This window comes from Mus caroli, chromosome 11 (genome assembly GCF_900094665.2).
Source record: "Mus caroli chromosome 11, CAROLI_EIJ_v1.1, whole genome shotgun sequence".
Lineage (NCBI taxonomy): Eukaryota > Metazoa > Chordata > Mammalia > Rodentia > Muridae > Mus > Mus caroli.
This window is the reverse complement of record NC_034580.1, coordinates 30,350,089-30,371,631: the sequence shown is the minus strand read 5'-3', so window position 1 is coordinate 30,371,631 and position 21,543 is coordinate 30,350,089. Positions and strand designations below refer to the sequence as shown.

General features: G+C 43.7%; 1 protein-coding gene across 1 annotated transcript in view; it reads left to right on the top strand.

Annotated features, from left to right (window-relative positions):
- Dock2 (dedicator of cytokinesis 2) overlaps positions 1 to 21,543 on the top strand; it is a 558,039-nt gene that overhangs the window by 9,659 nt on the left and 526,837 nt on the right. The window contains exon 2 of the mRNA XM_021175778.2: positions 17,940 to 18,023. Within this exon, the coding sequence (XP_021031437.1) occupies positions 17,940 to 18,023 (84 nt within the window). The remainder of the gene's footprint in view (positions 1 to 17,939; positions 18,024 to 21,543) is intronic.

Below are 21,543 nucleotides of genomic sequence, written 5' to 3'. Positions count from 1 at the left end.
TCCTTTCTTCCTTCCTTCCTTCCTTCCTTCCTTCCTTCCTTCCTTTCTTTCTTTCTTTCTTTCTTTCTTTCTTTCTTTCTTTCTTTCTTTCTCTCTTTGCAATCTATTCAGATCAGTTTATTTCCATGATGAATAGTGATGCAGCAACCCTGCCTTTGGGGATGCAGACCAGTACTGAATCTCTAAATGAGGTTACAAATACCACCACAGTCAGTACCCGTCTCCTGTTTCTCAGGCCGGGGCAGGTGGACCTCTTGTTTCATATTACCATGATCCTCCTGTAACCTTACCATATTTCACTTCAGTCTTCTGTTGAATTGTCTGGGACCCTTCACAGGATAGAATCTCAACATGCCAAAACTGACCCTCTCTCTAGGGTCGTTGGGTAACATGCTTCTTTAGTTGTTGTTGATTGGATGGAAGGATGTGTGGCTGGAAGGATACATAGATGGATGAGTGCATGGGTGAATAGATGGATAAATGGATGGGTAGATGAGGGAGGAACCAGGGAGGCAGAACTTGAAGTTTTCCCATTTCTGAGCCTTACAAGGTTCAGGTGAACTGAGTTACTCCATCCGGCCTCCATCTTCTCACCCCCCTCCTTTCCTTCCAAGAGGCTGAGCCCTATGAAAGCACCATAGCTCTTCAAGTCTTTCCTGATGGTGACTCTTTCAGTCAGCCACTGGGCCAATCCCACTTGTTCACACCCTGGAAATCCACTGAGATGGCCCTGCTGTGTGTGTCCTCACAGGTCACGCTGTTGACTCCTCCCCCGCACTCCTGCACTTCCCGCCCTTCCCACTGCTCTTCTTCTGCTCCACCCCTCCACCCCCCAGCTCTTCTCCTCCCTCTCCTTCTAGTCTCACTTCCCTCACAGGACCTTTCTAGCTCTCTGAGAGGCCACAGCTGCTGTGCCCGGCAACTTGGCACCACAGAGTTCAGGCTGCTCCTTGTTTCTCTTTTGTGTGACTCAGCTACCAGATTTTAGAGGGTTCCGGAGAACAAGAGCCATTTAGTCCTCTGACCTGAAGGATTCATCAGATTGCCAGAGGCTTTGAGGTTATGTGGTTGGTTTCATTGTTTCTAACTCCACAGTGTATATGTGAACGTAAGAATGTGCACATGCATGCACATATGTGTGTGTGTGTGCTATGGAACACACCCACATCATTCTAAGCAGGACTTCCTCACTTTGCTCCAGCTGATACTGTGAGTTGGACATGGTTCTTTAATAGAGATCTCTCTCTTCAATTATACAGTGGAGTGTCAATCCATCTTCTGTTGCTATAACAAAGTACCCAAAGCAGAGTACTAACAAAGAAAAGAGGTTTATTTAGGTCACAGCTTTAGTGGTTGAAGATCTGAGACTGATCATTGACTTTGCCTATTCAGTAGCAGGTGGGGACTTCAGGGCTATCTGTGCTACTGTGGTAAGAGTGGAGATGAGAGCCAGAGAAGCCAGAGACTAGGAAGTAGCTTTGTACTTCCTTTTATAACAACTTTCTCTAGGGAAATAAATGAGTCTCATTTCCAAAAGCCATACCCCGATGACCTGACCAGCGTCCACTGGGCTCAGCCTCTTGAAGGTTCTACCATTTCCTGGTGTTGCCACTCTGAGGCCCACCTCCAATTCCTGAGCCACTGCGGTGCAAACTCAGTCCATGTGTGAGCCATAGCAGATGGTTGAGCAGGTTGTCGGGCCTCTACTATTAGAAAGAACATTCAGCCTTCTACCTGGCCCCAAATTAGGGCAAAGATAAGTATCACCAGAGGGAAAATAGTCCCAAACTGAGGACCTCTGGACTAGAGAACTCATAGTTGGAGTCCCAGCCTGATTCCTGTTCACTGGGTGGGGTCACTTTGATTCACTAAAGATGACACAGGGATGTGCAGCCCCGGAGCCCAAGCTCCAAGACTCTCCCTGGATGGTTCAGTTTCCAAGGTTGATAGGCATCCCATTATAGCCTCACTACAACTGTTTTGAGGATTACCAGTTTGGGATTTCTACGTGTGCCCTTGCTGGAGCCAGCCTCAGGTGGTTGCAGTCCTTGGAATGCCCCTTTGATCCTTGGCTGTGAGAACAATGTCTTCATGGGTTCTCATTGAGTTTTCACTGCTGATGTTCCTGGGTGTAGCACTTGACGCAGGAGATGTTCAAGTCCTTTGTGTGGAGCTAGGCATCTGAGATGGGAGATGGGAGCATCTGTGATGGGAAGGCTATAATGGGATGCTGGCTGTAAGTTGGCTGAGGACCAAGGTTATGAGTAAACTCTCCCATTTGCCTATCTCATGGTCGTGATTTCAATGGCTCTCATTCTGAAAGCCATTTTTTTTGTCCACATTTGTTTGTTTACTGTGTGTGTATTGATGCCAAGGTTCTAGTGTGGATGTCAGATAATATCTTGTGAGAGTTGGTTCTTTCCTTTTGCTATGTGAGTCCTCGGAAACAGAACTCAGGTTGTGAGGTTTGACAGTAGAGACCTTTACCCATCAAACCATGCCACCAGCTCCCGTTCTAGATGATTTTCTGCCTTTTCCATTGTACACTTAAATTGCTGATAGGGGATGTCCCTTACAGAGAGTGAACAAGGACCCTCCCTCAGCCTGGTCAGAGACAAATAGAGGGTCAGAGATAAGCAATCACACTCAGCAAAGGGTGGAATTCTGCCCTCGAGTTTCCTTTTAGTAATTTAGAAAAAAATAACAGAAGCAGGTCCTGGTGAGCAGAGTCACTTCCTTAGTCTGTTTTACCCTAGCAAGGGAAGCTTTGAGAACAGAGGTCCTCAGGCAAAGGGAGGATGGGCTTATAAGCAGTGAGTCCTTGGAACAGATACATACATTTCAGCGGAGGCAGTTACAAAATGTTCCCGAGACATCTTAAGCTGACAGATTTGAACTCTCTTGCCTGACATGAGTGGGCAGGGTGTGAGGGAAAGGACTCCGGTCAAAAGCCATGGGAGACTGAGCAAAACTCAGTATACCCTGCCGCCCTCCAAGTGTGCTGTGTGCTGACCTGATTTGCTGCATAGGCAACGCCCTATCTGGGTGGTTTCCTTCTGTGGAAACCACAGTTGATCCTGCAGTCCCGTCAGCCTCAAGGCCAAGTCCTGAGGCCAACCAACCTCTGGCTTGGAGGAGCAGAGAGTCAGTGCAGAGCCTGCTTAGCAAGGACACTAGCACACTGGCATGTGTCCAAGCACCAGCAGCCAGTGGGGGAGAAGACTGTAAGCCAGGTCACGTGCAGAGGGAATGGAGAAACCACTGGGTTATGCAGAAGAGAGCCCTGAGCCCTGGGGCTCTCTCCAGACTTGCTCTTAGACAAAGGTTTAACTTCACTCAATGGTGACCCCTCCGTGCCACTGCCTGCAAACAGCTGGGAAGTGGGGCTAAAGGTGACATGAAGCTTGCAAGGAGTTAGTGGCTCTCTGAATAGCTGGCTTTTGGAGATCTTGTAATACTGCTTAAAAAAAGAAATGTGGCTCGCATTGATTGAGCTCTGACTGTGGCTGGGTGTTGATCCTGCAGACAGTCCAGCCTTTCATGATTAACATTGGGTGGGTCTTTTTGGAATCTTTTGACAGAGAATAAAATCATCTTCATTAGAACAAGGATGGCCATGTGGAATCGTGGCTAACTGGAACTGCAAATGAGGAAGCATGCTAAAACGTACTCCCAGGTGTCACGAGGGGTCAGGGGAGCGTTAGATTGCAGGTGGTGTGTGGTTACATCATTTGTTCATCTGAAGTTCTGATCAGATGCCTTGGTTTTTTGTTTTTTGTTTTTTTTAAATGACTGGGTGTTGTCTCAATTTCTAGGTTACTTAGAGGAAGCAGGAAGTCTCAGAAATGGTTAGTAAGAGCTAGTTTTTCACAGTTAGCTTGCTCATCTGAGTGCCTGGGCTCAGATAGCACAGGTCTAAGGATCAGCTACAGATATAATGGACCAGAGAGGGCATCCTACTGTCCTTCAGTGGGAGCTGGAGATGCTGAGGCCCAGAAAGATGGAGTCTACTATTCAGTGTAGGCTGTCTGGATTACAGAAGACAAGTGTAGGACACACATACTCAGGCAGGCAGACCCTAGCTAGGTTCCTCTCTTAGCCTTGTGCAGGACACGAACTGAGACCTTGTGCTTGAGGCCAGGGCCAGTGAAGGATAGGTCTGAACTCTTGAGGTGGGATCTGAGACCCTGCCTCATGCTTTCTAAGCTTCACTACCTCCCAGGGAATTTCCATCCCTGAGAATACTCTCATCCAGAGGTTAGAGCCATAGGGTACACCTTGCACCGGACCCAGTACAGTATCCTAATAACATTGTTTGAGAGATACCATTAGCACACCATGAGACCCAGAGAAGTGCAGATATTCACCCAAGGTCACACTCAACTAAAGGGCAGAGCTACTGTCCTTCCAAGTCACTGGGCTCTCTTTGATGAGTTTAGGGCGACATATGTTATAGAGATGGGAGGCTGAAGAGTGAGAGAGGAGAGAAAGGAGATGAGTTGGGAGGGGGTTGTCTGTGATGCAGAATAATCTATACAAAGCCTAGAGCTGCTTCTCGCAGGGTGTGCACAGGGGCAAGGACATGTTACGCCCAGCTCAGGCACTGTGTGAGATTAGGTAACTTTACTAGCCTCTCTGTTCCTCATTTGGCACATGGACACTATTCTTTGTACTTGGAAGCAGTGCTGTGAGGATTATAAACACATAAGAGGAGAGAGCTTTGAACAATGTCTAGTCCAAGGCGAATATCCAAAGAACATTAGTTCTGTCAGGATTACTATTGGTCCGCACTCCTAGGTGAGGCCTGGTTACATACAGTTTCTCTCCAGGAACCCTAACAACCCGTGTAAAGTGTAATTTACTCCCTTGGTTCCCCAGACGCCTTTCAATGTGGTCAGAGCTGGCACAATGATGCCTATCTTAAGACACAGAGAGGAAGTCTGACCTGCTGCTGGCAGCTGCCAAGGCAGGTGGGAGGCTCCTGGGAACAGACCCACTGTCTACAGGGCTCACTGCCCACATGTGAAAGGACTCTGGGCGTTCTTCTTCCTGCTTAAAAGGGAAGCAGAGCTGTGAGGGCATGGATTCTGCACCCCCGGAAGCCTCCACTCACCCCATATGCTGGGGATAACTGATGCTCTATAACGACCCGGGCTTCCGGAAGTTGGACTGCCTATTTTATCCTTGTCACTGCAGATGGGCCTGTTGCTCCTGTCATGCTGTGGAGGCCATCCTGCCTGTTCCCCTCCAGGCTGCCAATGACTGTACATCACTGAGCGCATGTTCCATATATGGCCGGCCCCTCTCTTGTCCCTGGCTCCCTGAGGCCAAACATTCTTCTCCCCATCTTGTTCACCAGCGCACCTCTCCATTCTAGCAGCACCTCCCCACACTTAAGGTGCTCGGTGCACAAATATTTCTTGGTAATTTTGACTAAACACATGAATTCTCAGCTTGCTGTTTTAACCACGCTAAGTCGCATAGTTCAGTAGCACAGCTATGTCTCCAATGCCTAGCTGTACAAGATTGCATTTCTACAACCATGATTCTAGTAGCCATTAAGCAGTAACCCCTTGTTCTGGTCCAGTGACCATTTAGCTGTTGGCATCTCTGTGTTTCTGATCTTTCGTATAAATGGAACAGAGGAAAACATTGATGGTTCTTTGGGTCTCGTTCCTTGTACTTAGTGTGCTTTTCTTGGATCATCTGTACTGTCCATGTACGAGTATTTTGTACCCTTATCTGGTTGAATAATATTCCGTTGTGTACATATACCACATTTTGCTTATCCAGCTACTGATAGATACCTGGGTTGTTTCGATCTTTTAGCGTATGCTAATAGTGCCCAATAAATGCTCACATGAAAGTTTTTGGTTTGAATTCTTGTTAACAATTTGGGGTGTGAATCCAGGATTAGAATCAATGGGTCCCATGTTAATTCTGTCTGCCTTTGAAGATTGCTCACACTGTCCCCTAATTGCTATACATGACTTGTTTCCATGCTAATTTTTGAGGATTACAATTTTTCTGTATCCCTTTCAAAAAAAAAACCATTATGGCCATACCAATGAGTGGTCATATCATATGAGGTGATATGCTGTGCTTCTGATGGTCTGTGTTGTCAATTTTGTGGGTGCAATGTAAGAGTTCTTTATGAAGGTCAGAATAGTATAGACTTTTATTTCAGATCTAATTTGTTGCTGTGAGTCTCTGAGTTAACCGCTGTCCATTGAAAAGGAAAGCTTGTTTGAAGGCAAAGAGCAGACACAGTTTTATGGCTATAAATATAAACAGCTAAAGGCACTTTGAAGACACGTCCACTTAGTAAAGCGACACTTGTAGATTCTCCTCCAAGGTCGGTGACCTCTCCATCCATGAGCTCTGACTTCGTAATTTAAATACAACATTCTCCTCTCTCTACCCTCAGTCTAAACCCTCTCGGGACCCCTCTCCACTCTCCTTCAAACCTATGGATTAAGACCCACTCAACGAGAGGGATGTCATGCCTGGTATCTGAAACCTAGATATCTACTTAGAACTAATGGTTGTTAGAGAAAAATCTGCAATTACCGGTTTACCAAACCAGCACAATCCCTATTTAAAAAATCTATATAAACATATATGTTTGTATATGCACACATATTCCTAAATATATCCTATCGAGTTCCATCCCATGTTCCTGGTGTGTATGTTTTTAGAGCTGAGTCTTTGGCACTGGATGGGCAGTTGGTGTGCTCTTCTCTGGGCAGGGCTGTCTCTCCTGGGCAGGTCTGTCTGTCTCTCCTGGGCAGGGCTGTCTGTCTCTCCTGGGCAGGGTTGTCTGTCTCTCCTGGGCAGGGCTGTCTCTCCTACTCCCAGTTTTCCTCGCTTGTCTGTGTTTTTCTTTGTTTCTGTAGGATTGAAGCCTTGTGGGCTTTTCCTTGTCCACTGGCATGTTTGCTGGTGTCAACTTTGTTCAGCTCACACTTGCGCAGTCGTGTTGGTGAGATTTTATGTGTGTAGCCTTTAAGGTTAGGAGATGAAGTCTCACAGCAAACTCCCTGATCCTCTGGTTCTTATAGCCTTTCCACTCCCTCTTTTGCAATGTTTCCTAAGCCTTAGATGCTGGAGTGTTTGTACCCGTCAGGGCTGAGCTCCAGGACTCTGCCTTTTGAGTGGTTGTGGTGTGGTTGTGGTTTGCTTTAGTGCTCTCAGTCTGCTGCAATGACAAGTTTCGTTGCTGAGAGGTGAAGACTACACTTATTTGTGAGGATAAGGACAAATGTTTATAGATTATTTTTAGGGATTATTCTGGTTTAGCAAACTAATGGTTGTAGATTCTCCTCCAATAACCATGAATTCACTAGTACTGAGTGCTGTGTTTTATAAAAAGAAAGAGAAAGCCAGGGATATGTTTGGTGTGGGGGTGGGGGTGGGGGAGAGGGTGGAGGAGATGGTGCCTCTGTGGACCCATGGCGAGGCATTGCTTTGCTTTGAGGTACCAGCCACATGATATATAGTATAGAATAGAGTTTATTTAGGGTGTGGGGAGGGGAATTGAGGGGGTAGGGGAGACAGAGAGAGAGAGAGAGAGAGAGAGAGAGAGAGAGAGAGAGAGAGAGAGAGAAGACATGGGGAGAGGGGAGAAGAGGATGGGGAGGGAAGGGACAGAGGTGGGGAAAGATAAGAGAACAAGAGAGCAAAAGAGAAAGGAGGGAACAGTCCCTTTTACAGTGAGTTGGGCATACCTGACTGTTGCCAGGTAACTGTGAGGCGGAGCCTAGAAGGAATAACACTGAATAGATATCTAGGTTTCAGATACCAGGCATGGCATTCCTCTTGTTGAGTGGGTCTTAATCCAATTAGAGTTGTCGGTTACTGCCAAGGCACGGGTGCCACCACTGCACCCTTTGGGTTATTGTTCCATGCTGGTCATTGAGGTGATTTCTAGGCGCTATAGCTGGGTAGGATGGACTGTTAGCTCCCTCCTCCCTTTGGAAACTTGCATGTGCTTTCTGGTACCACAGGAGCAAGTCCTCAGAGAGAGAGAGAGAGAGAGAGAGAGAGAGCATTCAGGTATGCTACAGCTCAGGAGCTTCTGGACCCTGTGTCTGAGGTGTGTGGTGTCTTCAGCAATAGGGTACCTTTTATCTCTGGGGAGTAGCTAAGGGGCAACATCAGGAGGTCATATATTTGAGGACATACAACTGTTAGACAGCCTTTGCAAACAACCCAGAAGGGGGCTTCTTATGTCCGCTATTGAGGGTTTTGTTAGATGTTCTCTGGCTCTTGACATGAGCATTAATAAAAGTTGATCCATACTGTCTGTGTATATTTATCACTGAATTATGTGCATCATAGTGTGTGTGTGTGTGTGTGTGTGTGAATAGTCAATACTATGACTATTTGTGGCTTTTTCTGACATCCATATAGTTATTTTACCTCTCTTCCTCCTTCTTCTGTGTCTAGCTCCCTCCCTTTTCTCTAAGGGTCCCCCATTTGCCATTTTGTCTTTCAGGTCATTTGTATCCTGTCATTTCCTCTCCTCCCACCTTCTTCTGTATTTACATCCCTCCCCCTTCCTAAGGAAACCCCCTTCCCTATTTCCTTGATCAGCTTACTCATACCCTAATATTCCCCTCTTTATTTCTTCCCAATTCCCTGAAGCTGGTGATGGTTCCATTTTGCTCTCCTGGTTTCTGACTAGATTCACAGGACCAGGCATGAGATCCCTCCTATGAAGCAGGCCTCAAATCTGAACAGAAATGAGCTTGCAATCCCTGTAAGAGTCGTCTCACGGTTACAGCAGCAGGTGGGGTATTATTATTGTAGAATGCAAGGCCACCACTGGATAAGGCCATTGGTGATCTTTCTCTTCCAGTAGCCTGCAGAGAAAACATCACTGGGCACCATGAGCATCAGTCAGTAGGGAGGAAGCTTCCAGCTCAGTTCTAAATTGTCTTCTTTATGTTCTGCAACCAAAGCATGTGGTAGGGGCCACAGCAGGGTCTTATTATCTAACTCGGTGAGCAACTTGGCCTGTATTGTTTGGGGGGTGAGGGTGGGGGGTGCTCTGGGAACTCTCTGGACATCATCTCATAGAGATGTATTCCATGTTTGGCACTGGGATTTGTGCTTAATAAGAAATGGATTCTGGGAGCCATCATCCTTGTAGGGTAAGTCTGTATAAACTCCTTTAAAATTATATTTTAAATTATCTTATAAAGTAGTGGGTTTGCATGTGTCCATTTCCTGATCCTTGGTTTTTTATTGACCCTCTCCTTCATTCTTTCCCCTCTCCATCCTTGTATTAACCTTTCTACCCACAAACTTTCCGTCTGTCTACCTTAATGTTTTCTATTGTCTTACTTCCCTTAAGGTCATGCCCTCCCTCTTTTGGGACATTTCTAGCTTTCTGATTTCTACAAATACTCTGACTTAGACACGTAAACAGAAAGATTCAACACTAGGATCCACATGTAAGAGTCAAAGGTGGAGTATCTATACATCTGAGCCTGCATACCTCACTCTGTATAATTCGACAGCTGCAATCGTGTCCCCTAAAAATTGCATTGCTTCACTTTCTTGATAGTGGCCTTGGATGTACAAATTTGATGAAGCCCAAATTACCTTTCTCTCTCAATCTCTCTCTCTCTGTGATGGTTTGTATATGCTCGATTAGGATGGCGAACTCTGGGCATGAAAAAGTACAGCTGTTTTCTTCTAAAAGTTTTATAAATATGTATGGTTTTGATATATTTTGAGTTAATTTTTGAAGGTATAAGATAAAACAACTGTTATAGTTAGAATATGAAATGCTCTCCACAGACTTACTTCCTGAAAATGTGGCCATCAACTGTTGGTGCTAAATTTAGAGGGCTGGGCCTAGGTGGAGGTCCTTGGGGGCTATTTCTTCTGTACGGCACCTTCCTCTTCATTCTCTCTGCTTCATGTGTGTTGTGAGGTGAGTGAACTTTGCCACATCTTTTCATTGCCACGAAGCTCTGCCTCACCATAGACCCAGATGCAACAGAGCCAAGGACAGGGAGGGAGACTTCTGAAACCATCAGTCAAAAAGAAGCTGTCTGGGCGAAGTATGTGTCACAAAGTCAGAGAGGTCTGACTCACACAGCAACTGGTTTCCATCGCTGGGTGAAGCTATTCTATTGACTAGTGACTATTTTAAAATTGTAAGATGTCGATACATTTTGCAAATGCTTTTTCTTCAATAGTTAACATAAACATGCAACCTTTTTCCTTTGTGCTATTGATACAAGTGTATTTCTTTTATTCTTTTGGATAGCAAACAATTCTTGTATTCTCTGTGAAATCCATGGTGTCTTTCAATGTGGCTGCTAGATTCCATTTGCTAATCTCTTGTGGATGCATGCATCTAGATTCACAAGAGATACTGTCTTTGCTTATAAATTCCTTGTATTACACCAAGACTGCCCATAATATCTTGTGAAGTATTTTCTCCTTTCTTTTGTGGGAAAGTTTAAAAAAGAATAGCCATTGATTTCTCCTATCTTATAGAATTCATATTGAAGTAACATGTGTTGTGCTTTCTCCTTTGGAGTATGCGTGCACACCTGTCTCTGTGTGTATTCTATGTACATATTAGTGTGGGGTTTTGTACACACATTTGTTTGTGTGTATGTGTGTGGTGGCCAAAGATCAGATATCTTCTTCAGTTGTTCTTCACCTTTCTTGTTTGGAGACAGATCCTCTCTCTGAATCTGGAGTTCATTGACTGAGTTCTCCTGGCTGGCCAATGAACTCAGGGATCTGCCTGTCTCTACGTCCTCCAGTGAGCTTACAGATGCATAGTACCATACTTAGCTCTTTTACATGGATGCTAGAGATGCAAGCCTAGGTCCTCATGTTGGCTTCTTAAGCACTTTACTAACTGAGCTATCTCCACAGGCCCTTTGGTGGTGGTGGTGGGTTGATAACTGAATTTATGTTTTCTCATGAGTCAAGGTTGGTAGTTTCTTTCAAGGAATACATCCATTTTATCTAGGTCACTGCATTTTTGGGTGTTCAAGTGTTGAAAGACGCTTCTCTTGTGAAAGTTTCATTTCTGATTGCATTCACTATAAGGGGCAGTAGCTAGAGGACTGTCTGCTTATAATCTCTCTCCTTTCTGAATTCATTATTGTGGGCAATAATGTCCTCACTTTCACTCTGACTTGATACCATGAAGCCTCCGTTCAGTTTTACTCTGCCTGCCTATCTGTATATCACTTCGAAGGAGCACATTCTGGTTCCGCTGTCTTCCTGGCGTCTCCCCTCTTGTCCGCCCCTCATTGCTTTAATTTGCGTTGTTTTCTCTCTTTTATCTTTGGGTTTTGTTTGCTTTTCTTCTATTAGTTGTTAAAAATTAGAAATGTAGGTAATTTGAGGTCTCTTTGTGCTTCCTTGCAGAAATCTATAGCTATGAAATGTTCTAACCACACCTCTGTGGTATCCATGAGCTTTGGTAGCTTTTTGTGTTTGCGTTTGAACTTGTCTGAAAAGATTTCCTAATTTTTCTTATGAGGTTGCCAGCCATTTTATTTTGCTTGTGCTTTTGACCCTCTTTTGTGATTTTTTTTTTCAGTTTTGATTCTGATACGGACCTATAGCTTTAATTCTCTGTGGTCACAGAAGATACTAGTCATGATCTTAGTCATTTAACTGCCAACGATTTACTGTGCTGCCCAATCTGTGATCCATGCTGCAGCAGTCCCTGCACGTTGAGAGGAGGGACTCTGCTGCTCTAGATAGCAGTGGCTTACAGAGGTTGGTCAGGTCCAGTCGTTTGTGGTATTGGCCAATTCCTCTGTTTCCATTTTGACTTTGTGCCTAATTTTTCTATCCATCACTGATATCCGGTTAATGAGATCTTTAACTACTGTTGTAGAATTGCCTGTCTCTTTAACTGGGTCAGTGTTTGTTAATATAGTTCTCTGTTCTATATTTGTAACTATACCTTTCTTCATTTTTTTTTTAAACATTAGACCTACTTGAGTACCTAAAGCTAGTCTCTGGAAACAACATGTAGTTGGATTCGGATTTTTAAAAAAAATTTCCTGAAATCCATTTTAAAAAATAATAAACAAACAAATAAATAAATGTGTTGTTTATGTGTATGTGTGTGTTGTATATGTATATGCATGTGTATGTGTGTGTGTACACATTTCTGTATACTTATGTGTATGTGCGGTGCCCTCAGAGGACAACAGAGAGAGTTGGGTCCCTTGCAGCTAGTTAGAGGCATGTGAACCCCCCTAAGTCAGGGCTCAGAATTGATCTGCACAAAAGTGATTTGTGCTCTTAACTGCTGAGCCTTCTTTCCAATCTCAGCAACCTCTGCCTTTGGACAGGAGGTTTAATCTCCATGTACATTTTAAAGTAGATATTGAGGAAATATTTTCTCTTTTCATGTGGCCGTTGGCATTGTGTATATTTCACATCTTTGTTTTTGTTGATCCTTGAGTTTCCATTACAAGTTTGTTTACTCTTGATTATTTTTCCCTGTGTTATCTATGCCTTAGCATAGGGGTCATAACGGCACAGTCACACCCACACACATCTCTGTCCTCCCTCCGTTCTCATTTGTCCCTCTTTCACACTTGCCTGTGTTTCTTTCCTTTTAAAATCTGTTTTCTCTTTTTAAATGTTTTGAAGGTTATTTAATTTTTAAAATTATTTTGAACTCTGAACTCCCTGGCAATGTGTGCTTCTCGCTATCGTCCAATTGCTCTGGACTCATGAGTGAAAGACACACACACACATGCACACACACACATATGCATGCATGCACATGCACACGCATGCACATGCACACACACATGCATGCACATGCACATACTCACACGCATGCACAAGTGCACACACACAAGCAGCCTTATTTTTAATATGCCCTAAGCAGCTTGGCCACTCCCTAACTCCACGTGGCTAACACACATCCCCCCTCCAATAGTCCTGAGTTAATACTTGCTAAATCTGTATTTCATCTTTGCTGTCCTGGACCTTGCTGGACAGCCTTTCTAGGATCTCTTTCCCCTGTACCTACATGTCGGCTGTCTCTCCCTCCCTCCTGCACCTGTCCCGTGTGATCCATCTCCTGCGCCCTCTTCATGGCAGAATCCCCTCTCCCTCTTTCCTCAGTCCCATCCTGGGATCCTAAAAGCCCCGCCTCGTTCTCCCTGCCCAGGTATTGGCAGCCTGTAACTTTATTGACCAGTCAAAAACCAACTGGGGACAGACTTCCTTTAGACCTACATGGAGGACACTGCAAACAGGTTTTGGGTAAACATAATTAGCATAAGGACACAAGCCACTACATTATTTATTTTATTTTTTATGTTTATAAATATTTTGCTTGCATATCACACATGTACAGTGTCTAGAGAAGCCAGAAGAGGGTGTCAGATCTCACTGGGATTGGGGTTACAGATGGTTGAGTTGTCATAGGGGAACTGGGAATCAAACTGGAACACTCTGGAAGATCACTCAGTGTTTTTAAAGCTGAGCCTCTAAAGCTGTTTTGTTGGCGGTTATTGGTTAACTTGCTCTTAACTACTAATTACACTTGTTTATATGAATGTAGTCAGAGCTAAAATTAACTGTATTCCCATAGTATATGCTATGCTATGTTCTTTCCCAGCCCAACATCACCATTTCTGCTACACTACAATCATCTTTGTGTGGTGTGTTTGGTATCATAGATACTTTTATTAATATTATTTTATACATTTTAAATAGCATTATTGATAACATTTCATTGTTATTTTATACATTTTTCTCAATCATATTAATTCATTGAGACTGTGATTATTAGCTATGATGTTACTGTTTATTACATATTATTATAGTATATATCAGATACATAATATACATTATGATATTATTAGACTGTGATATTAACTATGGGTTCAGTTTTTTAATTAGTTTTTATTCATTTCTTAATTTTCTCTTCATATTTGAAGGAAAATCTTATGAGCTATGGGATTCTCCATTTCTAGATTTTTTTTCCCTTTTCATGGTTTCTAAAGGGGACCCCATGTCATTGTCTCATTAAAGCCCTTTGTATAGCTGTTTAAAATTCTTCATCTTAGTTTATGACGGTTGGGCTTAAATGTGTCTCGGTGTGCACGGCTGTGAGTTTACCTTACTTCCATTTCCTTGCGTCTCCTGCCGTGGAGACTTGAGTCTTCCATTACAGTTGAGTAGTTCTGACCATTATTTCTTCCATTTTTTTCTGTCCATTTTTCTCTCTTCACTCTGGGATTCCCCTTATGGGCATGTTGGTGTGTTTGACTGTGCCAAACACACCAACAGATCTCTGATCTGTTCATTTTTGTTTGCTCTTTTGTCTCTGTGCATCTTGGTCTGGCTTGATCTCAGCTGTCTTGTCTCCAAAGTCACCAATTTTCTCTCCCACACTCTCAACTCTGCCCTTAAAGTTCTTTGGTAAGTTTTTTGGTTTTGGTTTTGTTCTTTTGTTTTTTGTTTTGTTTTCTTTTCTTTGCATATTTACTATTGTTGCCTCTATCCAGCGTTTCTATTTGTTCCCATTGTATAACTTTTTTGAGGTAAGTTCTCACACTAGCCTCACTTACAACCCACAATCTTGCTCAGCCTCTGAGTGCTAGGATTGTAGCTGCGCATTGCCATACCCAGCTCCATTTTGTTATGATTTCTATGTCACCAATGATGATTTTTACTCTGGATTTCCATTCCCATTGCCTTTGCTTTCTGTCCTACTTTCCTTTAATTCTTTAAATATATGTAAGACAGTTGATTTAACCCCATTGTCTCCTAAGTCCAGTATTTGTCCTTTCTCTTGCCCAGTTTTCTCTTCCCACGAGTTGACTGGACTTTCTTCTTAACATACTCATACTTTTGAATTAAAAAGTATATACTTTGAATATTATTAGGATGTAATAGCTGCAGGAGACGTGTTCTCCTTGTGGACCTGCTGTCATTGCTTGGCGTGGGTGGTAATGTTTAGATGGTTAGCAGCTTTATATAAATATGTTTGTGTTTATTTGGTGTGTGTAGGCACTGAAGATCTAAGTACCTGGAGTCAAAAGAAAGGGAAAGAGTCTGGTTTTTGCTCTGGCTCTGTGTGCTGGCATGCCTTCAGGGCTCACCCAGGCCTTTGAAGCTCTGCAAAGCCTGACTTCCTGTCTGTAAGGCTGTTGAGATTCAGTCAGAGCTGAGAATTCAGGGATTCCTTACATCAGCCCCCCTTTCCCCCCATCCTGCTAGCCCTGCACCTCTGGCATATGCCTAACATTCATGCACAGCCTTTTAAATTCCTTGGTGTAGGTGGGTGTCTTTCCAAACCACTGTTCTTGGAAGTATTTCAGCCCTAATCCCGAAATCCCAGGGTTTAGGAAAGACATTTTGGTTGTTGACTTGGTTTTTAATGTCTTTGAGATTGGTTGCTGTAGAGTTGCTTCTGTGAGTGTTCTGAGGTATAGATGTAACAGCTAGCAGGGAACACACACACACACANACACACACACACACACACACACACACACACACACACACGCACTCATGACAAAACTTTTTGAGAAAAGGTCCTTCTGCTGTTTACAGCTCTAGGAACCTACATCAGAGACGAAGGCAGACATCATCAAGATGGCCACTGCCATGGGAAAAGGAGACCACAGCAGTGACCACAGCAGTGATACTCCACAGCCCACCTCTCCCTCCTCTTTGATGGTGTGGGTGGTCTCCTGTTCCAAGGAACTACAGAAGTCTCTGACAACTCCTGCCACTAGGAACTAATAGTTTGGATGAGAACACATGTTCCCTTGGTGTTTTTTGTCCATGTTGGATGCTGGAGGTTGAAACTATAACCTTATACTTGCTAAGGAAACACTTTACTACTGAGATAACTCTTCAACTCGTGGATGGGAATACATTCCTGAATGCTAAGTAGTCATCCGTGACACCTACAACCTTTAGGAAGCAGTGTGACTGTGGCCTTCGGGAAGCTTTGGTTTGTTTTGGTCGCTCTAGTTTGGTTGTGGTTGGGTAGGAAACAGATAAGATGATCTGTATTACTTCCTCCTGGTGTGACACAATGCCTGATGTAACAGTTTGAGAGGAGGAGGTTTTATTTTGGCTCACAGTTTCAAACGAATCTCTGGCCACCATAGGGAGAAGGCACAGCAAAGTGGCTCCATCTCAAGGTGGGAGCTTCTGGCAGTGACTTGTCATATCTGTATGGACCAGGAAGCAAAGTCTGGAATTAGAAAAGGCCCATCCCTAGTCATCTCTATCTGTCAGCCAGTCCCAACATCCTAAAGGCTGACAAACTACAAAACAGTGTCACAATCTAGCTTTCTAACCGAGCTTTCTAACCATAAGCCCACGAGGGACAGTTCAGATTCCAACTGTCATATTTATTAGACAAAGATGATTGTGTAAATACTGGAGTGATGGAGTGTCCTTCATATGGGGATTTTGTTCCTGAGACAGAGTAGACGTGGAACAAGAGACATCCCAATTTAGTGGTTGAAAGTATGGAAGCTGGGTGAATTTCCTGGCATTTCTTGTTGTTGGGAACTAGGTAAGATATTAAGGAATGTTAGAGCCTAGGAAAAAGGTTAGGACCTAGATAACAGTTACCTGGCCAGCCTGCCATTATAGGGCAACTTTCTCATATGTTTTTGCTATTACTAGGAACCTTTCTAGGGCCGAGATTGATTACATATTCTCTGATGCTGTGTACCCTTGGAAAGCAATCAAGATAGAAGCTTGGACCAGAACCAGCCATTCAATGGCACTCCCTGCACTTATATATGAGCTTTTGTGATATAAACTGCACCATCGGATAGAACCTAACATAAGAGAAATATCTACTCTAATATAAGAAACTAATTGGAATAAGACTTCTATTTTGAGTAGTGTCGAGTAAAGTTGAAGTTCCTAAGACCTCCCTGGGAACTAACATCCTACTTGACTGAAAGAAGCATGTGCGTGGGTAACTGACATTCTTGTTGGCATGTTATGGCATGAATGTTGGATAAGTCCCATCCTGGTAGTCAGGTTAAGGCATGAATATTAGACAAGGCAAGTCCCCTCACACAGTTAAGTACACCAACCAATGGAAAAATGTGCAACAAAAACATATTTCTAAGGAAATCCCCTAACCCTGAATCCTGATTAGTGAAATAACTTGACACAGATGTTTGTAGATTTTGGGCTTAAAAACCTTGTGGGATTTTAGCTTGAGGTCATGGTTCAGTTCTCAAATCCTGATCATGGTCCTGGCCAACCATTTCTGGGACGTATGCTCAATAAACTATCCCTATCTGACTGAGATCAGTGTTTGTGTGGTTATGAGGCAACTCCTGGACCCCAACGTCATCTTGATGACTTTGGCCAGAGTGTTTTCTGTAGCCTCCCCTCCCCCAGCCTTAATGGTTCCACTGTTTACACCTGGATGGAGCTTCCCGCTCAATCGTTCTGCCATGCCCACTGCTAGAACCTGCCGCTTTGCTGTTCTCTGCAGAGGAATATCAACTCAGTGCTTAATAGAGTACATCTCAAATTTGTTCAGTCAAACTTCCACCAGGGTTCCAACGCCCTACTTAAAATTCAACTGTTTTCATTCCCATTGCTGGGCTCATAGCTCCTGCCTCACATGGGTTGCTGTGAGCAGAAGAGAAGATGTACAACTAATGCTTGGAGCACAGCAAAAGCTAAATGTATGGATGGTACAAATAGCCTCCTGGCATCCAGGTTACTGTGCAGGACCTGTGTGGGAAGAGGTGGGTTTTCAAGTGGGTCTATATTGACAATTGAAGTAGGCAGCTGGCTTCTGCACGGGCCTTCCGTAGCCCATCTGGGTTTCATACATGTGAGATAGACTCAAGACAGAGGCAGCAATATGAAAGAATGATCAAGGTACCTAAGGGTCTCCCTAACTGTCTCCATGTTCCATTTCACAGCTATCTACAACTTCCAAGGCAGTGAAGCCCAGCATCTCACGCTACAGATTGGCGATGTGGTACGAATACAGGAGACCTGTGGAGGTGAGTCAGTATTGTTTATGTGCCCCTCAGCTGTTGGACCCTTCACTCTAAGAACCCATGGCACCTGCGGTACTCTCCCTAAATACAAACTTGAGTGCCACATGAGTACAGTCAGCCCTTTGTGCCCATGGGATCTATGTCCATGGAGGTTCAACCAACTGAAGACAGGCAAGATTACATCTGGAATATGTATATTCAGTTTCTGTCATTACTTCATAAGCAATACAACACTATTATTATTTTTTATTGATTATTGTATTGATTTACACTTCAACTCTTATTCCCCTTCCCAGTCTCCCCTCTAACCTCTCATCCTATAGCCCCCTTACCTTTGCCTCTAAGAGGCTACTCCCTCCCACTCACTCCCACCTCATCCCTCTAGCATCCCTCTTCGCTGGGGCAACACGCCTCCACAGGACTGAGGACCTCCTCTCCCACTGATGCCAGATAAAGCAATCCTCTTCTACAAATGTAGCGGGAGCCATGAACCCATGTATACTCTTTGGTTGGTGGTTTAGTCCCTGGGAGAACTGAGGGGTCCGGTTAATTGATGCTGTCGTTCTTTCTATGGGGTTGTAGTGCCTTTCAGCTTCTTCAGTTCCCTAACTCTTCCATTGGGGTCTCTGGACTTAGTTCGATGGTTGGCTATCAGTGTCTACATCTGTTTTAGTCAGGTGCTGGCAGAGTATCTCAGAGGACAGCCATATAAGGCTCCTGTCTGCAAGCACTTCTTGGTATCAGCTATAGTGTCAGGGTTTAGTGTCTGGGGATGAGATTGATCCCAAAGTGGGGGAGGGTGTCTCTGATGACCTTTCCTTAGGAACTATTCAGGGTTAAAATTTTTGAGATGATTGAGTGGACCCATTCCTCAATTGATGGCCTTGTCTATCTACTGCAGGTGGGCTCTTCAGGTTCTATCTCAGCCTCTGTTGGGTATTTCGGCTAATGTCATCCCCATTGGGTCCTGGGAGCCTCTTGTATCCCTGGCATCTGGGGCTTTCTAGTGGTTTCCCCTACTCCACCCCATTTCTACATATTTCTATTTATTCTCCTGGCCTTCTGGACTTCTTCCCATACCTGAACCTATTCCCCTTCTCCCCTCACCCTCCACTTTATCACCCAAGACCCCCCTCCCATAATTATTTTGTTTCCCCTTCTAAGTGTGATTAAAGCATCCATACTTTGGCCTTCCTTTTTGTTAAGCTTCATATGGTCTGTGAGTTGTATAGTGGGTATTTTGAGCTTTTGGGCTAATATCCACTTATCAGTGAGTACATACCATGTATGTCCTTTTGGGTCTGGATTATCTCACTCAGGATGATATTTTCTAGTTCCACTCATTTGCCTATCTCATGAAGTTGTCATTTTCAATAGCTGAGTCGTATTCTATTGTGTAAATATACCACATTTTCTGTATCCATTCTTCTGTTGAGGGACATCTGGGTGTTTCCAGCTTCTGGCTACTATAAATAAGGCTGCTATGAACATGAGTAGAGCACATGTCCTTGTTATATATTGAAGTATCTATTGGATATATGCCCAGTAGCTGGGTTTTCAGGTAGAAATATTTCCAATCTTTTGAGGAACCACCAGATTGATTTCCAAAGTGCTTGTACCAGCTTGCAATCCCACCAGCACTGAAGGAGTGTTCCTCTTTCTCCACACTCTCAACAGCATCTGCTGTCACCTGAGTTTTTGATCTTAGCTATTCTGATTGGTGTAAGGTGGAATCTCAGTGATGTTTTGATTAGCATTTCCCTAATGACTAAGGATGTTGAACATTTTAGATGCTTCTCGACCATTTGAGATTCCCCAGTTGAGAATTCTTTGTTTGGCTCTGTACGCCATTTTAAAAAATTGGGTTATTTGGTTTTTTGGAGGTGAGATTCTTGAGTTCTCTATATATTTTGGATATTAGCCCTCTATCGGATGTGGGGTTGGTGAAGCAATCTGTGAGTTGCTCATTTGTCCTGTTGACTGTGTCTTTTGCCTTACAGAAGCTTTTCAGTTTCATGAGATCCCATTTATAACTTGTTGATCTTAGAGTCTGAGCCATTCAAGTTCTATTTAGCAAATCTTCCCCTGTGTCAATCAGTTCAAGGCTCTTTCCCACTTTCTCTTCAATTCAGTATATGTGGTTTTATTTTGAGATCCTTGATCCACTTGGACTTGAGCATTGTACAAGGGGATAAATATGGTTCTATTTTCATTTTTTCTACATACAGACTGCCAGTTGGACCAGAACCATTTATTGAAGATGCTTTCTTTTTTCCATTGTATGTCTTTGGGTTCTTTCTTGAAGATCAACTGTCTATAAGTGTGTGGGCTTATTTCTGGTTCTTCAATTCTATTCCATTGGTCAACCGATCTACCTCTGTACCAATACCATGCAGTTTTTGACACTATTTCTCTGTAGAAGCAGGGATGGTGATGCCCCCAGATGTTCTTTTATTGTTAAGAATTATTTTAGCTCTCCTGAGTTTTTTCTTTTCCATATGAAACTGAGAACTGCTCTTTCCTTGTCTATGAAGAACTGTGTTGGAATCTTGATGGGGATTGCAATGAATCTGTAGATTACTTTTGGTAGGATGGCCATTTTTACTATGTTAATCCTATCAATCCACTAGCATAGGAGATCTTTCCATCATCTGAGGTCTTCTTCAATTTCTTTTTTCAGGGATTTGAAGTTCTTATCATACAGGTCTTTCACTTGCTTGGTAAGAGTTACACAAAGATATTTTAAACTATTGTGAAAGGTGTTGCCTCCCTAATTTTTTTCTCAACCTGTTTATTATTTGTATAAGGGAAGGCTACTGATTAGTTTGAGTTAATTTCATATCCAGCCATTTTTCTTTTTTTTAATTAGGTATTTTCTTCATTTACATTACCAATGCTATCCCAAAACTCCCCCATACCCTCCCCTCCCCTGCCCTCCCCACCCACTCCCACTTCTTGGCCATGGCGTTCCCCTGTACTGAGGCATATAAAGTTTGCACGACCAAGGGCCTCTCTTTCCAATGATGGCCAGCTAGGCCATCTTCTGATACATATACAGCTGGAAACATGAGCTCTGGGGCTACTGGTTAGTTCATATTGTTGTTCCACCTATAGGGCTGCAGACCCCTTTAGCTCCTTGCTACATTCTCTGGCTCCTCCATTGGGGGCCCTGTGATCCATCCAATAGCTGACTGTGAGCATCCACTTCTCTGTTTGCTAGGCCCTGGCATAGCCTCACAAGAGACCGCTATATCTGGGTCCTTTCAGCAAAATCTTTCTAGTGTATGCAATGGTGTCAGCATTTGGACGCTGATTATGGGATGGATCCATGGGTATGGCAGTCACTAGATGGTCCATCTTTTCGTCTCAGCTCCAAACTTTGTCTCTGTAACTCCTTCCATGGATGCTTTGTTCCCAATTCTCAGAAGGGGTAGAGTGTTCACATTTTGGTCTTCGTTCTTCTTGAGTTTCATTTGTTTTGCAGATTGTATCTTGTATCTTGGGTATTCTAAGTTTCTGGGCT